Genomic DNA, 25,740 nt, shown 5'->3' with positions numbered 1-25,740 from the left:
CCCATAGTTAATGCTCCATGAATGCCTTCATCTCACTGTCACTTGCAATAAGTGAGTGCCAACCGGGGGTCTCTGTGCGCAGGTCTCCTTATGGCCTCCTGCAGGGGATCAGTGTCTGATCAAGGGACCTGGGAAGGAGGCGGGGTCATTTACCCTGCCCTTCCTCTTCCTGACCTCTCTCATACCCTTTGCCCCCTGAACTCCCAGCTGCACTGCCCTTGAGCCAGCACTCACCTGTGACCTGGAACCCAGCAACAATACAAGGCCTTGGGTGTTTGTCATTATGGCCATAGTGACCACCTCCCAATGGCTCCTCAATAGAACTGATGGCCTCTGATTGGTTGGCAAATATCACCTCAGTCATAAGGAGATGATTGGTTGTTTAACTGGACCAGGTGTGACAGACTCCCATGAACACTTGTTCGAACAGAACCTTCACAGGGACATCACGATCCTATTGGTGAATGATCCAGTCACACACACTCTAACATGTTTTCTAGCAGGGGGTGGGACACTGACAATGACTGATTGAGTGGAACCACTGCCCACACCAAGCCCAGGGCTTCCGGCAGCTCTAGAGGAGGTGAAATGCGATGGCTGAACCAGGTACTGTTCTGGACTGAGTGAAAAGTTTGATAATGTTTCCAGCAGGAATCAGCACCCAGTGTCATTTCCATATTCCAGCCCATAGGTGCAGCAGGTGGTCAGGAAGGCGAATGGGATGCTGGCCTTCATAGCGAGGGGGATTGAATATAAAAGTAGGGAGGTCTTGCTGCGGCTGTATAGGGCATTGGTGAGGCCGCAGCTGGAGTACTGTGTGCAGTTTTGGTCGCCGCACCTGCGCAAGGATATTTTGGCCTTGGAGGGAGTGTAGAGGAGGTTCACTAGGCTGATACCGGAGCTGAGGGGGTTAGACTATGAAGAGAGACTGAATAGACTGGGCTTGTACTCGTTGGAGTTTAGAAGGATGAGAGGGGATCTTATTGAGACGTATAAGATGATGAATGGGATGGATAGGATAGAGGTGGAGAGGCTCTTCCCGCTCAGAAAGGACAGCAGGACTAGAGGGCACAGCCTCAAGATAACGGGGGGTGCAGTTTAGAACTGAGTTGATGAGGAATTTCTTCACTCAAAGGGTGGTGGATCTCTGGAATTCTCTGCCCGTTGAAGTGGTGGAGGCTGCCTCGCTAAATATATTTAAGACGCGGGTAGGTAAGTTTTTGGTAGACAAGGGGATTAAGGGTTATGGGGAGAAAGTGGGAAAGTGGAACTGATCCACTTCAGATCAGCCATGATCTTATTGAATGGCGGGGCAGGCTCGAAGGGCTAGATGGCCTACTCCTGCTCCTATTTCTTATGTTCTTATGTTCTTATATTTATATTCAGAAAGTGTCCATATCTTGTTCATTTATGAATGAATGATCTTAAAATAAACATAATTAAAATAATTTATTTACTGTTGGAGGTTGCATCAAATCAAGCTTTAGCTCCAGGTTACAACGGGTAAAATTTATCATTGTTTCTGCAGAGTTTAATTTTCTGATGCACTATTTTTAGTCTATTAGTTAAGATCTTTATAATAAATTCATTTTGGCCATTTTATTAAATGGATTCATGGTTAAAATAGCACGGAAAGAAATGTAACACAGACACATTATGGGTGACACCGTGCTTGGCCCGAGTGCCTCACAGTGCCAAGACCTGGGTTTGATTCCTGGCTTGGGTCACTGTCAGTGTGGAGTCTGTACATTCTCCCCGTGTCTGCATGGGTTTCCTCTGGGTATTCCAGTTTCCTCCCATAGTCTGAAAGATGTGCTGATTAGTTGGATCAGCCATGGGAAAGGCACAGGATTGTGGGGATGGAACAGGAGGGGGTGCCTTATGGAAAGGCAACAATTCCACTGGACTTCCTCTTTTCCCAAAGACCTTCCATGGGGAAAGAATCATATTCAAAATTAACACCTAATATCTGGTAGCAAAGTAATTACCCTGAACATGTTAGAACAGGAAATATTAAAAACAGTAGCAAGATAATGCCTTCAGAATTTGGCTGGAACTAGTTCTCACAGCATTTGCCACATGTTTTGTTGTGGGTTTTGGTAGCTAGGATCCCTCCCTCAGTATTATTTTCATCAGCAAGTCTATTTAGTGTTTCTCCTGGATGTGTTGTTTCAGAAAACCCTCTGGATTACAGGTGTCACATTCCTCAATTAAACTGAATGTAATCTGACTCCACCCTGTTTATTATTAATAGCAATACATTGAGAGTTCCATTAGTGTCAGATGGATTTCTGTTTGAGGTGGAATCTCACACATTTTAACCTAAATCCTCAGGTATTAGCACCAGCATTAACTCCCACCTACAGCTAACTGAGCCCATTGAGTTGGGACACAGTGTGTGGCTCAGTTAAATTCATGACTGAAACTTTTAAATCAAAAATGGAGTAATTAATCTATAGAGAGATGAAGCCTTGGTAAAAGGGTTTCAGTGTCAGACTTTAGTGTGTGAAGACTTTTGCACTATATTGAGGAGAAGGGGGATTTGCTACTGGACACAGGGGTTGCCTGATTAACACACACTCACTGACAGCAAAGGGGTTGCTTACAGCAAACAGCAGCCATTGTGCTAGACATTGGTTTCATGCATTGTCCAGGGGTGGGGTTTAAATATCGCCAGTGGGTTGGCTGTAATGAAAGACACCTCATGAAGAAGAGGTGTATCAGGCTGGAAGAAGTGATTGGATTCCTCTGACAGTGGAACACACATTCTGAAATTTTGGGCAATGTCTGAACTTGCGAAAGACCATGCACCAGTTTTCAGACATTGAACTGGAGGTTTCGGTGCAAGAGGTGAACAGGAGGAGAGAGACCCTGGGCCCAAGGGAGGCCGAACCTCCAGTCAGATGCTCAGGGAGCAGTGCAAAGAAATGGGATGGTCAGTGCCAGGGAATGTTACACAAGGACATAGATTCAATGGAGGAAAACATTTGTTTTGATCCTGGCTCTGATATTACGGTTCAAAGAGGTTTCCAAGCCATCAATTTGAAGGGCTGCCCAGGGGAGTGGCAGTGACTCCTGTCCAAACCTGCTCCCCTCTCTCAACTTCATCTCATTCCTACTCCCTCCCTGCTCATTCAGCCCATGGCCTCGCTGCTGTCCCTTCAGTCAAGCAGCACAGGCTGGTACAGCCTGGAGTTAGTTCTTCTAGGCCCAGATCTGATCCCCTTCGATGGTCGGTTGCTGTTCCCTCAAATACGGATGACCGGCATTTCGCCAGCCACTGGGTCAGAATCTCATCGGAATATCAGAAGAGACAAAGAATTACAAGGCAGGCACTGAGGGGCTGTATCAGTTCAACTGATTGTACTTATCAAATGAGTGAATTTATAAATTTGATTTTCTGGTGGTTTGCCTGTTTGAGTTTGATGACACTGTGATAATCTATCAAGGAGGAACATCTATCTCAGGTGTCACTTTCAAGCATTAGAGACTGTATAGTGATGTGGGATTGACACTACAGCATTCTGGATGTTCTGCAGAAGAATCACGTTTGACCGGAGACATTGGGTAGGATTTTTCAGCCCTTCCCACCAGTGTGATTTTTCAGTCCTGCTGAAGATGATCCCCATCCTGGGTCCTCCGAGTCACACAAAATGCTGTAAATTTTAGCGTGAGTGGAAAATCCAGCAGCAGCCAATGGTGAGATGCCTCCACTGTGGGCAAACCTGCTGGTTCACTCTCTCTGCCATCGCTGTCGGACCTGCCCAGTATTTTCACAATTTCCTGTCTTTATTGCAGACCTGAACTGTTCTACTTTTAATCAACCTTTAGATTGGGAATGTGTGAATTGACAAAGAGGATTAGCTGTGAGAAATACCCAGACAGGGACATCAGGTTGGGGTAGGAGTTGTCCTTGTGGAATGAAGACTTCAGAATGTAGAAAGAGAGGAGAGAAAATTGGCAGAAGGATTTGACAAGAAAACAAAAGGGACATTTTTATCAAAATCCTCATATTATTTCAATGTTATGTGTGACTTCTTGAGTTAAAGTCCTATCTGTCCTCTCACAATGTTTGCTGATGATATTGGAGGACAAATGCTTAATATACCCAAATAACACATCCCCGACTGACATTCAAATGTGGCAGCCAGAAAATGTCTCCGTTAAAATAGCAGAGAGAGAAATGTCATAAAGATGTCCACAGTGATCTGTAGACTGGTATCTCTCACTCAATAAAACCTCAACAAGTACAGAATGACTGTCTGCAGCGGATTGATCGGGATTTTTTAGTGGTCCTTATAGGGCAGAATATCTTTGATGAATGGAGTGAGCTCAGTAAATAAGCCAATGCCGTGCCCAAAGAAACATCTGATTGTCACTGTTTGGTAACATCTGTAAGCTGAGGGGCGCTACATTATTTGGGAAGGGCGATGACAGGTGGGGGAGCAAATAACGCTTGCAGTCTCAGGGAGGCTCTGCCTCTTTTCCGTGTGACCTTCTGGCTGCTGACTGTTTCTGAATTTCCATCTCTCAAACATTCCTGAGAATTAGGCTGACATTGCAGCTTTGTTCTGTTAACACAAAAGGAAAAAGACACTAATGTTAAGAGACTTTTGTTGCAAACATATCTCACAATTACACAATGATTAAGGTGGGGCTGTCCTTGAAAATAACTTAAAATTCATCCCCACGGCTCCAATGTACTCAAGTGTTCAAAGGAGTCTTTTGAACCTTTTCAGTGTCACATTGCATTCATGTAAAAGCTCTTACTTATAGAATTCAATTGACCATAAAAAGACAAAAAGAAGGATTCATACAAAGTCTGCCTGTGACCTGGGAACATATTACAATTGGAGCTGGGGCCCTTCATAAATGTTGGGTGGGATTTTTAAAATCTGACCACAATACACCAGCACCCAAAAAACTTTTTGAAGAGAATACCTGGCAGTCAAACAGTGCCCAGCATCACACAGTTTCTCAGTTTGACCCATTGAACCGTGACACCCTCCAATCCAATCAACCATGTCCAATTTTGGTTTGGTCAATTGGAGACAAATGCATAAAGATACGGGATCACTCGATCCTCCAGGGTTCTGTGAGATCTGCTTCCATTTACTATCCTGGGAAGGATTGGATATGGATCATGGCTTGAGCTGAAATTTGAAGCTTTGTGAAAATAAAACTCTAATAACTAATTCTCTGCCTCATAAGATATAGAAATAAATAGAACATTAACTTTTTTTAACTCAGGCAATATCCAATTGACCAATCCGAGAAATCCAGGGAGATTCTAAGCTGCTTTAAGCACAGGCCTGAGGCATGTCAGATCCCCATCAAAAAAGCTCATCACCAGACTGAGTCTGGGACACCCCGCTCCAGGATTTTCCCTTCTTGGTATCCAACTATACAGCAACATGTTTTCACTGTGACCTTTGTGCTATTTCAGTTCAGAAATCCTTCCTGATACCTTTCAGATTTATTTTTCACCTTGTCAAGGATTTTCTGTGGGAAGTTAGCTGAAGACAGAAGGCCAGCAGGACACATGGAAACCTCCCCCCCACCTGCCTCCGAAAGTCTGGAAACATGAGGTGAAAATCCCAAGAATCGACTCTCACAGCTGGGAGACACTCACTGATGAAGGGGAATGGTGACATTGTCATGTGGGTTGGTGTGAGGGTCAGTGGCTGCAGTAGTTTATCCATAGGCACCAGCATCAGAAAGAGCGGACAGCCACACTTGATGACCACTGCATGTGGCACCAATGGAAGAATCAACCTCGCATCGACCGGCTTCTTCATCCATCAGCGAAGAGGCACAACATGAAGTGACCTCATCCTCAGTGGATCTGATTTTCTGCATCCCCATTATCTCACGCAGATGGAAAGATGTCAACTATTATTTCCATTGTGCCCTCCCCCCACCCCTCCCCCAATCTCACTTTGATTAGACTGTGAATTAATAATCTCCAGAACATTCCTGTTCAAGCACTTCAGTGAGGACATTGCTTAACCAGCTGTTTCCTGGGCTTTATAATCTTTCCTCATTATAGTTAACAACAAACAACACAGCAGGGATTATATAATACCACACAAGGTACAGCTAAATACAACGTTTCACAGTAACTTAAATAAATAAAAGAAATGTCAATCTTTTCTGATTTTCTTTGCTCTTTGCTCTGACGAGAGGTTATCTAGACTCGAAATGTTGACTCTATTCTCTCTCCACAGATGCTTTCAGATCTGCTGAGATTTTCCAGCATTTTCTGCTTTTGTTTAGCAGTGACTAACTGAATGATCTCAAAGCTACCCTGATAACAGCTAAACTGAGAAGTCGTTGGTATCCATCTGAGAATTGATCTGTTCGTTGCAGATTTGGAAAGAAGTGAGGAAAGGAACTGTGGCCTTATTCATGGCATTTTTGTTTAATAATTCTGATTTGGAACACAAAATGTTCCCGAGTGATCTTAAACTTTGTTATAGTGGTAATTGGGAATTTGTAAGACTGAAGATAGTTTCTTGCACACGTAGTCCAAAATTAGGAAAGGTTTAGATAGTGGGAACTGCATGTCATCAATTTTGTTAACGATTTACTCAATTGTAACAAGAATTCTGTGTTAAATTTGAGCAGCAAATCACCCTAGCTTCCACTCAGTGATCTTTGATTCTGATGGGATGCTTAAGATCCAGGTAATCAGTCTTAAAAAAGATGTCTCTTTTTTTTAGATATTGACAGAGCGTGGTCAGTATCAATGGGAGCGCACGTCGCTTCATAGTTTCCAAATAAGAATGCCAGACAGTGTTATTCTAGACTCTTTGGTATTTGTGGAGTGCTAAGGGAGTATATTCTTTCAGACTTATCACTTGCTTTCAGCTCCTGGCCAGTTGTTGTGCAACTTGTGCAATTGTGTATTTTGGGAGATGAAGCTGCCTCGGAGATAGCAGATGAAATTCTCATTGCTCCTCGTTGGATCTGGAGGACAAACCTGTTACCAACAACGTTTAGATCAAGGAATATCTGAGAGGTAAGATTTACCTATGTCTTGTATGGTGATGCTTCTTCCAGTTTTGAGCTCTTTTAGAAATATGTTGCAGTTTTATGCGGCATTAAATGTGATTTTTAAAAAATCTGCATTTGATTAATTCTTAAATGGCTCCAAGATAAATTTTCTTTCTGTGAAGCACATAGATAACTCAGTGGGACCAGCTGGGAAACTGCATTGTGTCAGCTGGTCTCAGCCAGAACTGCCGGTTAGTTACAGCTTCCAGGCTAGAAAAGGAGAAAAAATAAGCAAGCTTAATTATGGCACGGTGGCACAGTGGTTAACACTGCGGCCTCACAGCACCAGGATCCGGGTTCAAATCCAGTCTTAGGTGCTTGCCCGTGTGGAATCTGCACATTCTCCCCATGTCTGTGTGGTTTTCTCCGGGTGCTCTGGTTTCCTCCCAGAATCCAAAGATGTAAAGGATAGGAGGATTGGCCATGGTAAATTGTCCCTTAGTGTCCAAAGGATGCAAGTTAGGTGGATTACTGGGTTAAATAAGTGAGGTTAGAGGAAAGGATCTCTATTGGAAGTCAGTGCTGACCCAGTGGGCTGAATGGCCTCCTTCTGCACTGTAGGGATTCAATGCTGCTCCTGTTGATTGCTTTACATCCAGCCCAGCTGGAAGTACAAGTCCGCGAACTCTATCAAATTTCATTAGTCTACTCTTTTAATAAAAGAAGCTGCAATTTTTCTTTCTCTGGCATTTGCATTTCCCCTTTCCAGAAAAGGTCCCAGTAAATCTGCACTGTGTCCTTTCCTGTGTAAATGTAAACCTAGAGCCAAACAGTAACAACAGAACTTTGAATTTTTTGAACCAAAGCAAAGCCACAAAAATAATGAAATGAACCCGTGTGTTGTGAAGGGTTTTAGTTTAATTTTATTCTTTCTCATATTGAACATGTGCCTTGTGCATGTGTGTGACCACAAACGTGTGACCACAAACTACCTTCATAAATTCAATCATGATTCTTACATGAAGGTTTCAACAAAAGTCAGTTTTCAGTCAAAGGAGAGAATCTTGATTTAGGATGCATTGAGATGCAATATATAAGTTGGCTGCGTCCTCTCTTCAATCACTATCATTATTGACTTAGCCTACAAGGACCATAAGGAGGAATCTGAGCCGACCACTGCGTGCCTGTTTCCAGTTATTCAACTCAATGTCAAGTTAAAATATGAGTCATGGGGATTAGTTGTGTGCATGTAAGCTGACACGAACACTCTTACTGGATCTTTGACTCATTATTAAAGATGTGGGCTAAGTAAAGTTAGTTGCAGTTGCCAAATGATAATTTCAAAGGAGTTGTTCATCGCACTGTCCCACCAGCCAGTGGAGCTAGGTACGAAACAGGCCCGAATATTGTTGCTGATTTTTGTGTCTGTAATGAACTCCGATACTCACCTTAGCTTTGAATTGAAATCACAGATCTGGAACGACAGTTCCCACCAGGACTTTATTTGTATCTGTAGGGAGGTAACTGGGGTGAAGGGATCATGACATTTTAAATTATTTTCTTGTATCTGTATTGACATCTTTCCAACCTTTCGCCTGATGTAGTAGAATTCATTTTTTTTGTTTAATAAATGTTTTATTCTTTGTGTAAAAAGCCCTTAGTTCCTGTGAATTTATTCAGTAATTTTCCTCCAGCTTCAAAAAAAAATGAAGTTAGGATCTATCAAAATAAAAGCAAATGACTGCGGACGCTGGAATCTGAAACCAAAAGAGAAAATGCTGGAAAATCTCAGCAGGTCTGGCAGCATCTGTAAGGAGAGAAAAGAGCTGATGTTACGAGTCCAGATGACCCTTTGACGAAGGGTTTAGGATCTATCAAGCCAGGTTTCTCTCTTGAACTTGTCTTACCCAGTGTTAACATCATCTGTAATCAGAACAACATCTCAGACATTGCATCAACTGGTCAAACAGGTCAAATCATTCGACCAGAGTTATACTGCCATTACAACATCCTGATCGAATCTTAAATAAACTTCCTGTGAGAGCATCGATTGATGAAGTATTGATTATTTTATAATGGCATTTACCACACTGCAATATCAGGAGAAAACTCACTTTTTTGAACGAATTTGCACTTTTGCATGGGGAAAAAATGAGGAGGTTGTTGACAATGGAAATTGAGGTGGGCTGGATGGTGAAACAAGCATAAAGCAAAGTCCCTGAAAGATTGGTCAAAATGGACTCATTTCCTTCAGGATGACTAAAGAGCAGCAAATAACAACGATTTAGAGATTGCAAAGCATGGGTCAAGCTGGTTGAAATGTTTATCACCAATCAGGAGGCAAATGGAGGAGGGGAAACAATAAAGGATCATAAAGTCATGGAATATATGGTAGATAAAGTATAGAGAAGGTGATGTAAGGCTGAAAGAGGTTGCAGGTAGTAAAGCTGGAAGGCCCCAGGGCATTTTATCATTTTCAATCCATGTTCATAGACTGATAGAGCCTCTACAGGGCAGAAGGAGGTCACTCAGCCCCTCAGGTCTGTAGTGACACCCTGATAGAGCATTTCATCCAGATCCACACCCCACCCCATCCCCATAACCCTGATTTACCCCCCTAATCCCCTGATCTACACATCTTTGGACACTAAGGGGCAATTTGGCATGGCCAATCCATCTAACCCGCGCATCTTTGGACTGTGGAGGGAAACCGGAGCACCTGGAGGAAACCCACGTGGACATGGGGAGAATGTGCAAACTCTACAATAGGTGGGATTTTATGGCCTTCCTCATCCTGAGACTGTAAAATTCTGCCTGAGGACAATTGCATCCCCGCGTGCCCTAATTCCCGTGGTGGGCAGGGCAGGAAATGTTTGGTCAGAGAGGCAGTCATCTGTGGCTGGAATTTAAACCTGTGTCCCTGGTGCTGTGAGGGAGCAGTGCTAGTTGCTGTGTCACTGTGCTGCCCTGCCCGTGGGTCCCTGGCGCTGTGAGGGAGCAGTGCTAGTCACTGTGATCGATAAGACTAACAGAGCAGGAATAGGCATTTGCTTTTGACAAACCACCACCGGCAGTTTCTGTGTCCTGTTCTTCCAACTCCTGATCTTTTCACTTGAATTCTAGACAGATGATTTTTCTAATGGCCATTCTGAGTTTGGAAGTCTTACTGCTGTTATTAACGAATAAATAAATCAGAAATTTACAAGCCCTTGTTGACATTAATGACAATTTCAGTTTCTGAAAAATCTCAAATATCTGATTCCAGTTTGGAGGAGGATTGACGTTGGAGTCAATTTCTATTTGCCTTTGCATTAGTGAATTGCTTGAAATCTTCCATTGACCCCTGTGACCCTTGGGGCTTAGCTTGTGAACCCTGATTTAATCGTGGAATTTCCATTTGAATGTCAAGAAGTGTCAGCCTGGAAGATTAAACATACAATCCAGAAACAAGCCATTCCACTCAATTAATCCACAGTTTTTCTCAATATAAGAAATAATCCAAATCCCACCTGCCCAAGATCGCTACTTTTTGCCCCTCACTTCAGCCATCAATCTGATTTACTTTCTAATATTGGCATGGGCCTACACAGGGCTAATTGCCTGGCAAACAGCATAAACAGTAAGTGATAGACAGGGCTAACTGATTCCACAACAAACAGATCAGATCTAAGTTCTGCAGTCCTGCCACATCCAACCATGAATAGTGGTGGACAATTAAACAAGGTGGCACAATGGTTAGCGTTGCTGCCTCACAGCGCCAGGGACCCGGGTTCAATTCCCAGCGTGGGTGACTGACTGTGCAGAGCCTGCATGTTCTCCCCTTGTTTGTCTGGATTTTTTCTGGGGGCTCTGGTTTCCCCGCACAGTCCAGAAGATGTGCTGATTAGGTGCATTGGTTGTGCTAAATTTTCCCTCAGTGTACACAAACAGGCACCAGAGAGTGGTGAATAGGGGGTTTTCACAATACTTCAATAACTTCATCTACCTCTGACACTAATAAATAAACTGAAACCCAACTCCACCACTTGGAGGTTCCCCTCCAAGTCACTTACCCATCCTGACTTGGAAATATATCGTCATTTCTTCATTGCTGTGGGGTCAAAATTCTGGAAGTCCCTCCCTAACAGCACTGTGGGTGTACCTACACCACGTGGACTTCAGTGATTCAAGAGGACTGCTCACCACCTTCTCAAGGGCAACTAGCAATGGGCAATGAATGTTGGACAAGTCAGCAACATGAATAAATAAAACAATGTTATTCACATAAGTGTTATCAGAATCGAGATATTGGATCTAGTTGCAAAATACCCACATTCCAGATGGAATGAATGTTGTATTTAAATCAGCCCAGCTACAGGTAGTGGAATAAAAGCTCCAATCAAAACTCTTTATTGTTGCTGATAAACTCAGCTGCCACAAGTTGACATTATTAAATACATCAAGGAACATTTAAAACAATTTAAGTAATTCTGTGCTATCCCAGTTTAATCGAATCCCTGCGGAAGGAGACGTTTTGGACCATCAAGTTTATATCAACTCTCTGACAGAACATCCAATCCATGTATTTATCCGTTAATCAACCTAACCCGCATATCTTTGGACTGTGGGAGGAAACCGGAGCACCCGGAGGAAACCCACACAGACATGGGGAGGATGTGCAAACTCCACACAGACAGTGACCCAAGGCCGGAATTGAACCGCTGTCTCTGGCGCTGTGGGGCAGTAGTGCTAACTGTTCTGTCATCTGATATTTTATATCAATATGCAAATGAAATTGAGTGGATTGTTGACAACACATTGCTCACAACTGGTAACATTTTGGGTGTAATTTTCATGTGAATTATTGACCTTCCAGCAGAATCCTCAATGTTTAGATGCAGTACCAGCTTCACCTGCAGGTGGTGCTTCTGTAGGCTGTCCCAAAGCCAACATCGGTGTGATTGCTGTGATCGAGAGAGAAGCATTTCCCACATTGGAAAACAAATCATTTACACTCCACCTCCCCCCACCTCCCCCCAGCAGATGTTGGGTTAAGCTGAAGCAGATTAAACCTCCTGTTCAGAAGTCTCACTACATTCTGCAGCTCTGTCTGCAGCTCTTACACTGAGGTAACTTACAGCCTCGCTATTGGGTTACAGCCCCATCAAACTCAGTGACCTCCTGTCCCTGGCCCTGCCATTCTGTAACCATCCTATCCCTATCTCCCAACACGTAGCCAGGTCCATCTCTATCTGCCAATCATACTGCAATCCCACCAACCTTCCCATTCCGACAGCCCTATTGATTCAAACCTGAACAATCATCCACCCCATTGCCAATCCAATCACTCAGTCAATTTTACTTCTTTACTCCAGATATGCAAACCATGCTTGGTTTCATTGGTCAGAATATTGAATACAGGAGTTGGGACGTCTTGTTGAAGTTGTACAAGACATTGGTGAGGCCACACTGGGAATACTGTGTACAGTTCTGGTCACCCTATCATAGAAAGGATATTATTAAACTGGAAAGAGTGCAGAAAAGATTTACTAGAATGCGACTGGGACTTGATGGTTTGAGTGATAAGGAGAGGCTGAATAGACTGGGATTTTCCTTGGAGCGTAGGAAGCTTAGGGGTGATCTTGTAGAGATCTATAAAATAATGAGGAGCGTAGATCAGCTAGATAGTCAATATCTTTTGCCAAAGTTGGGGAGCCTAAAACTAGAGAGCATAGGTTTAAGGTGAGAGGGGAGAGATACTAAAGTGTCCAAAGGGGCAATTGTTTCACACAGAGGATGGTGAGTGTCTGGAACAAGCTGCCAGAGGTAATAATAGAGGTGGGTACAATTTTGTCTTTTAAAAAGTGTTTAGACAGTTACTTGGGTAAGATGGGCATAGAGAGATCGGGGCAAATGCAGGCAGTTGGGATTAGCTTAGGGGTTTAAAAAAAAGGGCAGCATGGACAAGTTGGCTGAAGGGCCTGTTTCCATGCTGTAAACCTCTATGGCTCTATATACACTACCTTTGAATAGTGGGGAGTTTATCCCTGCACGGGCTGCATCCCAAGCCCTGAGTCACAGTCCATTGAATAATAACCATATCCCTCAGCTGCTTTCTTTCTCAGCCTCTCCCAACTCCTTTCTGCATCAATTGCCTCCTCTCCACTGCCCTATAATACTCTCCACCTTCCTCAAAGAAACATCTAAAATCCTGATGGGACTGGACAGCCTCGATACGGGAAGAATGTTCCCGATGTTGGGGAAGTCCAGAATGAGGAGTCACAGCCTAAGAATAAGGGGGAAGCCAATCAGGGCTGAGATGAGGAAGAACTTCTTCACTCAGAGAGTTGTGAATCTGTGGAATTCTCTCCCACAGAAAGCCGTTGGGGCTGGTTCGTTAGATATGTTCAAGAGGGAGCTGGAGATGGCCCTTGTGGCTAAAGGAATTAAGGGATATGGAGAGAAAGCATGAGTGGGATACTGAAAGAGCATGATTAGTTATATGGGATCTGAGGTGAGTTGATAGCATGGATACAGAACTGGCTTGGGCATAGAAAGCAGTGAGTAGCAGTGCAAGGGAATTTTTCTAACTGGAGGTCTGTGACAAGCCCGTTCCACAAGGATCTCTGTTGTTTGTAATTTATATAAATGATCTGGAGGAAAATGTAGATGGTCTCATTCGTAACTTTGCACATGATACAAAAATTGGGGGAGTAGCAGATAGTGAGGAGGATTGTCAGAGGGTGCAGCAGGATATGAATCAGCTGGAGACCTGGGCTGAAAGATGGCAGATGGAATTTAACCCAGACAAATGTGAGGTGATACAATTTGAAAGGTCTACTATAGGAGGAAAGTGTACAATAAATGATAGAGCCCTTAGAAATATCAGCATACTGAGGGATCCAGGTGTGCAGATCCACAGTTCCCTAAAGGCAGCAGCTCAGGTGGACAAGATGATCAGGAAGGTGTATGGCATGCTGGCCTTCATCGGTTGGGGCGTTGAGTATAGGAATTGGAAAATCATGTTGCAGCTGTATTAGACTTTGATTAGACCACATTTGGAGTATTGTGTACAATTTTGGGTGCCACACTAACAGAAGGATGTTGATGCATTGAAAAGGGTGCAGAAGAGGTTTACCGGGACATTGCCTGGTTTGGAGGATATGGACTGTGAAGAAATGTTGAACAAACTTGGATTGTTTTCATTGGAACATCGGAGGATGAAGGGGGACCTGATAGAGGTTTACAACATTATGACAAGCTTGGATAGAGTGGATAGTCAGAGTCTTTTTCCCAGGGTTGAAGGGTCAATTACTCGGGGGCACAGTTTGAAAGTGAGAGAGGGAAAGTTTAAAAGCGATGTAAGGGGCAAGTTTTTCACACAGAGGGTGGTGAATGTCGGGAACACGCTGCCAGGGGAGGTGGTGGAACCAGATTCTGTAACAACGTTCAAGAGGCATCAGGATAAATACATGAATTGGCAGCGAATAGAGGGATATGGACCACGTAGAGGCAAGAAAATATTCAATTAGAGAGGCATCTGTGTTGGCACAGACTTGGTGGGCTGAAGGGTCTGTTTCTGTGTTATACTATCCTTTGTTCTTTGAATGATCACTATGGGCTATGGGGCTCCTTCTGGGAGGCCCACTCACTTGTTAAAAGTTTTAAAGCTTATTTATTGGTGTCACAAGTAGGTTACATTAACACTGTGATGAAGTTACTGTGAAAATCCCCTAGTTACTACACTCCGGCGCCTGTTCGGGTACACTGAGGGAGAATTTAGCATAGCCAATGCACCTAACCAGCACATCTTTGGATTCAATCAAGGGATGTGAACATTGCTGGCTAGGTCCAAAAGCATTGCCCATCCCTAATTGCCCCTTGAGAGGGTGGTGGGTGAGGCACCTTCTTGAACCGCTGCAGTCCATGTGGCGCAGGTACACCCACTGTGCTGTTAGGGAGGGAATTCCAGGATTTTGACCCAGCAGCCCACATTCTGAAAGATGTGCGGGCTAGGTGGATAGGCCATGTTAAATTGCCCCTTAGTGTCAGGGAGACTAGCTAGAATAAATGAATGGGGTTATGGGGTTAGGGCCTGAGTGGGATTGTGATTGGTGCAAACTCAATGGGCCAAATGGCCTTCTTCTGCGCTGTCAGGATTCTATAAATGGTAGCGCAGGCTCAAAGGGTCAAATGGCCAACTCCTGCACCTAGTTTCTATGTTTATCTCTGCAGATCTCCTTCTTGTTTCAATCATCCCCTGCTCTCCAACACTGTTTGATATCAATATATTCAGTGTCCTTTTCCTGCTTTCCTCTCAGCAACGTCTCCAAGATGTTAAGTCCACGTTGAGGAAAGAATATAGGTTTATACTTCACTCAGTAAAGCACTAACTGTGGAGGAGCGACTCGAATTTGAACTCTTTGAATAACCTCGGTGACTGTTTCATCTGGGGCCAATAACAAAAGCATTATTTGAGAGGAAAGATTCTTATCGGTTAACAGCTCTCTCTCTCTCTCTCACAGGTGTTTTCTCCAGCGTGGATGAATGCACCTTTGTTTAAATACAATGAACACACCCAGGACACTGCTTAAAAACCCCAGCCTGACAAGGATTTTTGCAGTGCCCTTGATAACTAGCTTCTGACAGCGAGCAGAAGCAAAACACAAGTTCAAAAACCAGAAGAATAAAATGAATTCACCATTCATTTTATATTTATCCTGAAGTTTATTGTTAACCGTTCTTTTAGTATCCAAAACCACCTTGCTTCACCACTGAGCATGCAGTACTATCTGGCCCAATCTGAGTTTGTGTGTTTGAGTGACGTGTTGCACCGTTTAGTTCCTGTGTGTGTGCTGCTATTCTGGCTGGTGAGATTTATTCTCAGGCCTCCCACGGTTAATTCTAGAGTCTCAGAATCTGCCTCTCCCAGTAATTGCTGTAATCCCAGTGTACCCTGAAACCGGGTATTATCCTGTCCAGTGATCCATCACTCATTCCTGGAAACCTTCCTTTCAAGAAGGAAAGTTTTTAACCCATTCCTGTCCAAACAGCCAGCCAAGAACAACAAAATATGAACATTGCAGATAACCATCAGCTGCAGGAACCTTGATGCTTTCCACGTGCACCCACAGTGAGAAAGGAAATAGTGACTCTCACATCAACCAATCCTCTCAGAGCTTCCCTGGGAGGGAGGAAGGTTCTAGGCATGGTGCAGTCGGTAAAGCCGAGTATAGCCGAGGATATTCGATCAGAAAAAACCTTCATTTCAATTACCAACTCCAGCTGTGCTTAGATGTGGGACTCAGGAGCCTTGCAGTGCTAAAGCCTGGCATCAGGTTTCCATCTATTGCCTCCTGCTGGAAGTGGCTGGGTGAGGGTTGAGTGAAGGTCAGACTGTGTGCGGCTGTGACAGTCTGGTTAGTTGGATGATCTGTCTGATATTTAGTATTCAGGGGGAGCTAGCAGTCACTTGTGACCCTAAGGGAATCATCGCCTTCAGGAACAGAACCTCCAGATGCAAATTAAATCACTGAAAAAACTCTTGATGCAATGTAAGAAATATAAAGCACAAACTTTAAAAGAAATGCGACAGATCAGTGGCGCATTTGCATAATTTTATGATTCAACCAATGGAAGTGGCTGCTTGTGAACTGTTTCACTCTTTTCAATTATCCTCCCCCTCTATGAAGCTTTGCCAGGATGAATATTATTTCTAGGCTGATGGGAAACGCAGGCAGCCTGTTCGCCGGTTTGTGCCAGTGCTGCCTGTGCTGGGAAGTGTGAAAGAATATTTCTGCTCTTCCCTCCGTGCACCTGGCCTCTCTGCTTTCTAACCACACATCAGAGAACACACATTCTGTGCTCTATAAAAGCATCTCTCCTGCCCCAGCAATGTTATTCCAATCCCTCAGCATCTTGCACTATATAGTTTGAGTTAACTGGATATTTAATGCATATGAATGCCCATTTCCATGGCCATTGGTCATTGGCAGCTGACACTGGGATTGTTTTTTCTGGTTGGGGAATCTGGAACATGGGGATGCTCAGTGTCAGGATAAAGTGACAGAGAGGAGCAGACAGAGGGTTGAGAATCTTTGGAGCTCTCTATCCCAGAGAGTTATGGGTGCTCCATCATTGAGGCCAGGACATTAACTGATTTTGGATCATTCAGAGAATTGGGATTTGGGAAGTGGGTGAGAAAGTGGTTTTGAGAGAGAAGATCAGTTGTGATCATATTGAATGATAGGTCAGGCCCAAAGGGCCAATTGGCCTCCTCCTGTTGATATGGTGAAAGTTTGTAAAGGAAATTGCACAGGTTGAGGTTGAAGTGAATCTTTTCTCCTGTGGATATATCACCTTTATCTTATTCGCTCACAAGATGTTGACGTCTCTGGCGAAGCCAGCTTTTATTACCCATCCCGAATTGCCCTAGAGACAGGCGAATTTACCTCAAGCCAGTGTGCACTGACATTGGTTCACAAGACCCAAGGTTTATGGACACAAAGTGTGTGAGGTGTCACTCCTGGAGTTTAATCCCAGCTGTGTCCAGTTGGACAATCCCACAGGCATGGTGTTGTACATGGAGAGAATTCCAGTTCCTATTGATAGATCCAGTCTTTTAGGTTCTACAACTGAACAGGTTTCAATAATTAATCATCCAAGAAGTTCTTGGACATTGCAAATCCGTCTGCGGGTTTGGGATTATCTAATCTGCACATTGCTGTGCGTGGTAGCAGAGTGGCTATGAAGCCAGTCAGTCAGAGTCTGATAAGCCTGATATCAAAGACATAGACTTAAAACCCACAATGCAGACTGGAGAGATTAAATAATACTGGAACAAAAAGCTAATGAAACTTCAAGATTGTCAATAAACTCTATCTGGTTCACCAATGCCCTTAGGGAAAAAGCTCTGCTGTCTTTACCTGCTCTGACCTACATGTGACTCCAGATCCACAACATCGTGGGTTAACCCTGGCAAGCCACTCAGTTATATTCAAATAGATGGCTCACCTCAACCTTCCCAGGAACATTTAATGATGGAGAGTGATGCTTACATTCTGTGAATGAATAAAAAACATTCTCGTATATCTTGTTCAATCCACCTTAATACCAAAAAAAACCTACTTTTATCCCAAGTGAATACAATCCCTCATTCATTAGTAACTGACAGTAAAAGTTGAGCCTCTGGCAGGTTAGAGCAAGTATCAGAATTTTTCATGAGTGCATGGTAACGTAATGAGTTACCAATATCTGTCTAACCAAGCAAAACCCTATCACTTGAAACTTAGAACATCATCAAGCTTTTATATTAACTCACCCAAACTTACAGGCTCAGCTTAGATCAAAGCAAAATGTGCAACTTATCTGTCATTGAGCTGTTCCTAACTCAGGAGGATTTAATATAGATCAAGGCCCATTGCCGGAAACTAGAACACCATCTGATGCTGATGTAAGTGTGTTGCAATGAAATATGAGTGAATTACAGAGATCCAGGGAGAGGAAAATCCAATCTCATATACAGTTACTAAGATGTCTGTAGAGGTGTAAAGAAATAACAATGGTTTTGAGTATCTTCTTAGGGAAAACAGACAAACCCTGAAAAAGTCCAACGGGATCCCAAACACAAGTTGAAGCACCTCTCATTTTCTGACCAGGCTGAATAACAACAACTTATATTTATGTAGCGCCTTAAATGTAATGAAATCAGGCGCTTCATAGGAGCATCATAAATCCAGTACTCCACGTGATGAGATATTAGGTAAAGTAAAGGTAGGTTTTAAGGAGTATCATAAAGGAGGGAAGTGAGAGAGAAAAATGGAGAGATTTGGTAAGGGAATTCCAGAGCTTGGGGCCCAGATGTCTGGAGGTGTAGCCACCAATGGGGGCCAGAATTAGAGGAGCATAGAGATATCAACGTGTGTGGGGCTGGAGGAGATTACAGATACAGGAGGCAGTGAGGCCATTGAGGGATTTGAAAACAAAGGTGAGAATGTTAAAATCAAGCTGTTGTTTGGCCAGGAGCCAGTGTAGGACAGTGAGCAGAATAGGGAAACAGGACTTAGTGTAAATCAAGACACAGGCAGGAAAGTTTTGAATGACCTCAAGTTTACAGACAATAGAACATGATGGAACGGTCATGCCCGGGATAATAAAGGTGTGAATGAGGGTTTCAGCAGCAGAGGAGGTGTGACAGGGACAGAGTGAGCGACGTAGAGCAGGTGGAAATGAGCCTTACTCATACTGGCGTGAGTCTGAGGCTGGAAACTTATCTCAGCATCAGATGAGGCACTAAGGTCATGAACAGACTGATTTAATCTCAGAATATTACCAGAGAGGAATGGAGTCAGTCGCGAGGGGACAGAGTTTGGAGAGAACCAAAAATAATGACTTCAGTCTTCCCAAACTGTCTCTGGAGGAGATTTTGGTTCAGTATTGGATATTGGAACAGACTGATTATCACACAATCTAACTACTTCTAAGGAAACACCAGCAGCTTTTCAGCGACATTGCAGCATTGCTGGTGGCAATGTTATTAATTGTCCACTCAGATATTCTCCTCACAAATCATTCAGACAAGTGTTGTATGCTCAGATTCAGTTACTACAATGTTTGTTGACTCATTCTCAGTTCATGTTCACTTCTACCCAATCACATGTTAAATTCTATTTGACAATTCTGCCTATCTTTGTTGATCAGTTTCGGCTTCTAAACCCCCAACAGCTCAAATTTAAAACATCCATCCTTGTGTCTAGGCTTCTCTGTGGTTTTGTCGCTCTGTTTTGCTGGATCTTCCTGCAGCGGTAGAATCCCAATGACTTTCCATTCCTCCTGTGTGCTCCCCTCCCATCATTACTGGTATCTGTGCTCCCAGTTAGGCTGGTAACACCCCCCAACATCTCCCCCCCCAATCCTCCTCCCCTTCAAGGACCATCCTTGAGGGTCAAGGCTGAGGCTACCTTTTCCTATTTTCCCTTTGAATTAAAATCTGTTTCTCCCGCTCCTGTCTGACATTCTTTTTGACTTTTTTTTCTGCATTAACCTCGCTGCAATAATGAGATTGTGCTGATCTGGGTCTTTCTCTAGATGACAGAATAGAGAGAAATCTTTCACGCATTTCATTCCAAAAAAGCAGCAAATAAAATGTTTTTTCTTTTACAAATGAACAGAAACACATCCAGTCAGGGATGACATACTCTTACGTCCCAAGACACAAGATTGTTCTGGACAACATCCGCAGAAGGGATCCACTGATGAAGGATTACTGGGTCAGTCCACACAAAGTGTATACAGCAGAACCAGCTGATAGATCCTCCTGGAACCATTATCTGAGATTGCCCACGTATCGCCGTCACCTGGAGTTTGAGTCTTTTGCATACCCGAGTTACTTTGACTATAAACAGAGAATGTTGTGAGTATTCATTTCTAATCAAAATAGTAATAAAACTTTGAGAAATCGATGGGTCTCTGTCTCTGTCTGTCTCTCTGAGCTCAAAGAGACTTGAACAATAATAATTTGCTGCTTATCTCTCAGCTGTTGTGAATGTTAACAACATGGAGAGACAGGAGCAAGTGACAGCAGAAATGCAATTCATCTAACAAGTGAAACATTTATATAATATCTGATACTCTGTGTGTTGTGGTGTTGGCATCATCGACCTGTGGGGCTTTTGTTACCTCCACTGCTTCTGTCAGTAACCTCTTCAATCACATTATTAATTTCCCCAGTTCACCTCCACTTTTACCCTTGACATTATTACTTTATTTTACCAGAGCAATAATCTTGGTTCGGGAATAATTGTTCCGATCGTGGGTTTTTCACTTCCACTAATATATTTCCTCTGTTTTCCCTCACTTCCCTCTCTCACTCTGATCTCGGAATGCTACATTTCATCAATATACCTTTTTTCCAGGATGAAGGTGACACTAAATGTATTGGCATCTCAAGAGCTGAGAGTTAGTATGTAATGTTAGACTGTAGATCAGACCAAGTAAAGGTGGTAGGTTACCCTCCCCTGAGGATATTAGTGAAGCAACCTCCATCAATCCAATGATAATATTTGTAAAACTGCTTTTATTAATCTCCATTACTACTCACCCAGAAGCAGCCAGTGTATTTCCATTTGTAGTTCATTTCCTCTCACTTTCAGTGTCATGCTGAGAGTCCCTCAGATCTCACTATGGACTCGTCTTCCTCATCCCCATTGACAAACCTCTCTTCAATGAGATTAACTCTTGATATCAGATCAGCCTCAGTGTAGGTATGTTGAGGTTAATCAGTTGCACCTCTCCACCACTTCCCTTACAGCCCTCTTATTCTCCCTAAGTCTCTGTCCCCCTCCCGTAGAGGTGAAGGCTGGAGGGACTTTGTGTTACTGGTGGAAAATCCCACAGCTCTGCGGCAGACCATTTCGCCAGCCCACCTTGGCACACAAACTATCTCCGCACTTTCTTCTGGGCTGATTGGCCTGACCCCAACCCATACCCCAATCCCAGCAACAAAGGTCCTGCCCTCACGGAGACTATCACCCAGTGTGGGTGGGATGAGCCAGTAACTTTCCCAAATCCTTCTACCCGTCTCAAGGCTAAATATCCTTCTTTTGTAACTCAGTGTCAAACTTTGCTCCATAACACACACATGAAGCCATGTCAGGATGTTTTATTATGTGAAAGGCATGATATAAATACTGCTGTTATTATTCTATTGATGTGGAGATGCTGGAGTAAACACAGTAAGAAGTTTCACAACACCAGATTAAATTCCAACAGGTTTATTTGGTAGCAAAAATCACTAGCTTTTGGAGCTTCGTCAGGTGGGTGGGAGTTCTGTTCACAATCTGGGCATATAAAGACACAAACTCAATTTACAAAATAATGATTGGAATGCGAGTCTTTACAGGTAATCAAGTCTTAAAGGTACAGACAATGAGACGGAGAGAGGACCAAGCACACGTTAAAGAGATGTGTATTACCTCTAGACAGGACAGTAATTTTACAAGCCCAGGCAAGTCGTGGAGGTTACAGGTAGTGTGACAGGAACCCAAGATCCTGGTTGAGGCCGTCCTCATGTGTGCGGAACTTGGCTATCAGTCTTTGCTCAGCAACTCTGACCAGTGACTCTAACCATCTTCCTTTGTGCCAGGTGTGACTCCAACCAATGGAGAGTTTTCCCCTGATTCCCATTGACTCCAGTTTCGCTAAGGCTCCTTGATGCCACACTCGGTCGAGTGCTGCCTTGATGTCAAGGGCTCTCACTGTCACCTCACCTCTGGGGTTCAACTCCTTGGTCCATGTTTGAACTAAGACTGTAATTAGTGACCCTGGCGGAACCCAAACTGAGTGTTTGTGTACAGGTTATTGTTGAGCAGGTGCTGCTTGATTGCACTGTCGATGACCCCTTCCATCAATTTACTGATGCTCGAGAGTAGACTGATTGGGCAGTAATTGGCGGGGTTGGATTTGTCCTGCGTTTTGTGTACAGGACATACCTGAGCAATTTTCCACATTGTTGGGTAGATGCCAGTGTTGTAACTGTACTGGAAGAGCTTGGCTAGGGGAGCAGCAAGTTCTGGAACACAAGTCTTTAGTACATTGCTGGTATATTGTCAGGGCCAATTGCCTTTCCATGTTGACTCTGCCTGATTGCTGGAATGTTTCTAAGTGCAACATCTTTAAGAATAGTTTCCAATATTTTTCCCATGACAGATTGTCAGGCTAACTGGCCAATCGTTTCCTACTTTTTGTCTCCCTAGTCTTTTAAATAAAGGAGTTACATTTGTTATCTTCCAATCGAATGGAACTTTCCACAAACCAAAAGAATTTTGAAAATTAAAACCAATGCATCAGTAATCACATTGGCCATTTCTTTCAAGACTTTAGGGTGAAGTCCAGCTGGCTGGCCAGTTATCAGCTTGTAGACCCGCCAATTTGCTGATATTCAGTATTGAAACTATTCACACTGGGAAGCTGGCTGCAGACTGCAGGAGTGTACTATTGCACATGCGCCCCAATCTCCCAGTGCACGGTGTACAAGTGTGCAGAGTACACTGGGAATCTATCACTCCCTGCCCACACTGCCCATTGTTCCTGATCTGTACTCCCCATTATTAAAAACTCTCAAAAATAAACCTTAAAGTTTACTTATTAGTCACAAGTATGGCTTACATTAACACTGCAATGAAATTACTATAAAACTCCCCGAGTCGCCACAGTCCAGTGCTTGTTCAGGCCAATGCACCTAACCAGCACGTCTTTCAGAATGTGGAAGGAAACCAGATCACCCGGAGGAATCCCATGCAGGCACGGAGAGAATGTGAAAATTCCACACAGACAGAGACCCAAGCTGGGATTTGAACCCAGGTCCCTGATGCTGTGAAACAGTTGTGCTAACCACTGTGCCATTGTGCCACCCCACCTTTGTCACAATGCCAATGCACAGTGTGGGGAAAAAGTCTATTTTCTCATATTCTGCCCCACATATATTACCCCATTTCAGACACATTATTATTGGTTAACAAGCAGTTTTCTAAACCAATCTGTTAATTTTTTCCCCTCTTCTGAATGTAGTATTATCAACTAGTCTACTGTTAGAACAGTCTGTCACCCAGTAACCTTAAATGATTGGGAATAATCTATCCTATTCTATAATGGGCGGTGTTAGTTTTGGACTTTAGAATCACAGAGTCCCTAAATGCAGAAGAGGCCATTTGGTCCATCAAGTCTTCTCCTGCCTTTTCACAACAGAGGCAGAGAAATCCTCGAGTGGTTGACAATCCATAACAGTGACAGCAGGAATCCCAGTCAACCTTCCCCTCCTAACTCATGAGGAATGTCAGTCTGATCCAGTAACTCAGGGAGAACAGGAATGGACTCCTATTCTGTCAGCCTGTACAAGCTGAAGGACAAGTAAATAAAATACTTGATAAGTATAATATACCTTCTCTACCTTTAGCACTGATTAGTTCATGTTCTGTGTTCATGCTTTTGCATTGCCAATCTTGAGAAAATACAAAAATATCTTCACTCCAAGGGATTAAATATCTGTTTGAACATTTCCTGGACAATCCAAATAACATTTCCAACAAATGATCAGGTTTTTAATATCTTTCTAAATCACAATGCCAGTGTTTATTAGGGAGAGCCTTGAGATCAGGATTACTGAATCTGTGACTATCTCTACTCATCCCATTGTGTATTTTAGAACTCAATATCCCACACTGAGAAAGACATGGCGCATTAATCTGGGAGGCCTCATTCTGGATACTTTCCGTCGAAGTCGCTTTGGGCTGCAGGATTACTGGTCCAATCCCCAGAGAGGCTATCGTATTGGCTCTGTCTCCCGGGACTCGAGGAGGCACCTCCTTGTTTTACCAGGAAATACTGGAATTTCTGATGTGGACTCCACAATAAAACCAGGATACTTCCATTACAAACACAAACTAATGTAAGTATTGAAATAAAGCTGCTTGGCAAATCTGAAGAAAATATGCAGAGAGAGATGATATTTGCAAATAGTATGCACTGACTGAGGAATAAAGCAATATACTTTATCGGGGCATAGATCAGTTAGTTAGTCAGTGGTAGGGGAGTCTAAAACTAGAGGGCACAGGTTTAAGGTGAGAGGGGAGAGATACTCTAGAGAGGGGCAATTTTTCACTCAGAGGGTGGTGAGTGTCTGGAACAAGCTGCCAGAGGTAGTAGTAGAGGGGTACAATTTTGTCTTTTAAAAAGCATTTAGATAGTTACTTGGGTACAATGGGTAAAGAGGGATATGGGCCAAATGCAGGCAATTGGGATTAGCTTCGGGGTTTAAAAAAAGGGCGGCATGAACAAGTTGGGCCGAAGGGCCTGTTTCTATGTTGTAAACCTCTATGACTCTAAGTCTTATTTCACATTCCCAGAGTTGTAGATTGTGAATGTTCAATTAAGTCTTATTAGCTGAATTTGACTTTACACACCACCTTAACACAAGCTGATCAAAAATCCATTCTCAGGTAGTTAAAAAGTGAGTCTGCCCCTAATTTGATTTTATTGATGAAATACCTGTGGCCATCATGAATTTGGGACTAATTTTCATCTCACCACTTTCCACCTGTTGGTAAACTTTGTCTGAATCTGAATCCTGAGGCCTCCAGTTACTCACACCCAGACCAGGCAGGGACTACACTGATCGAATGAAGCAGGAACTCAATGGTATTGTGAGACCCAGAAGCAGCGTTACTGATCCTTCCACAACCAGCCAGTAAACTGTGAGAGCACACCTGAGAGACAGCCTATTGTAACACCATGTATATGAAATCATAAGAGGCTGGACAAACTTGAAATAAATGTGGCAGCAGCTTACCTTCATACTGGGGGAAGGGGGGTGGGGGGGATTTAGAGTATTTGAAGTTAATATGTCATTGCTTTTTGCCCTTGCTGCCAACTCAATCTGCTGCTTAACTGACTGTGCCCCCCCAATCCTACCCCCGTACTGACAGCACTGCCCCAATTGCTTAACCCTTTATTTCAAAGCACAGCTGTGTGTCCACATCAGCCTGTAATCTGTCGCACATTCCACCCTTCCAAATGGTAAGCTGCTAACATACTGTAAAACTGGCACTGGGAAGGTGGGTGTTATTCTTAAATGTAACCTGGGCACAGAAGCTCATTGGGTCTCCCACCAGACATGACTTGTGGGCAGAGAGCTGACTGTCCACATAAACAATTAATCTATCGATGCTTCACTATCCCAGCCTTCAGTTGTGCGAATATTTCTTCTCCCTT

The 25,740-nt window shown here is 43.4% G+C and overlaps 1 protein-coding gene across 2 annotated transcripts in view; it reads left to right on the top strand.

Annotated features, from left to right (window-relative positions):
* Window positions 1-6,889: 6,889 nt before the first annotated feature.
* LOC145357953 (uncharacterized) overlaps window positions 6,890-25,740 on the top strand; it is a 150,874-nt gene continuing 132,023 nt past the window's right edge. The window contains exons 1-3 of one of the 2 annotated variants that reach the window (XM_080211574.1): window positions 6,890-7,021; window positions 20,145-20,386; window positions 24,176-24,418. In XM_080211574.1, the coding sequence (XP_080067700.1) occupies window positions 20,163-20,386; window positions 24,176-24,418 (467 nt within the window). In that variant the 5' untranslated portion in view covers window positions 6,890-7,021; window positions 20,145-20,162. The remainder of the gene's footprint in view (window positions 7,022-20,144; window positions 20,387-24,175; window positions 24,419-25,740) is intronic. The other variant, XM_080211572.1, reaches the window with a different exon arrangement.

The sequence above is a fragment of the Carcharhinus amblyrhynchos genome, chromosome 24, assembly GCF_965287045.1.
Source record: "Carcharhinus amblyrhynchos chromosome 24, sCarAmb.v2.hapA, whole genome shotgun sequence".
Lineage (NCBI taxonomy): Eukaryota > Metazoa > Chordata > Chondrichthyes > Carcharhiniformes > Carcharhinidae > Carcharhinus > Carcharhinus amblyrhynchos.
The sequence above is the reverse complement of the archived record's forward strand: the minus strand, read 5'-3'. Positions and strand labels throughout refer to the sequence as shown.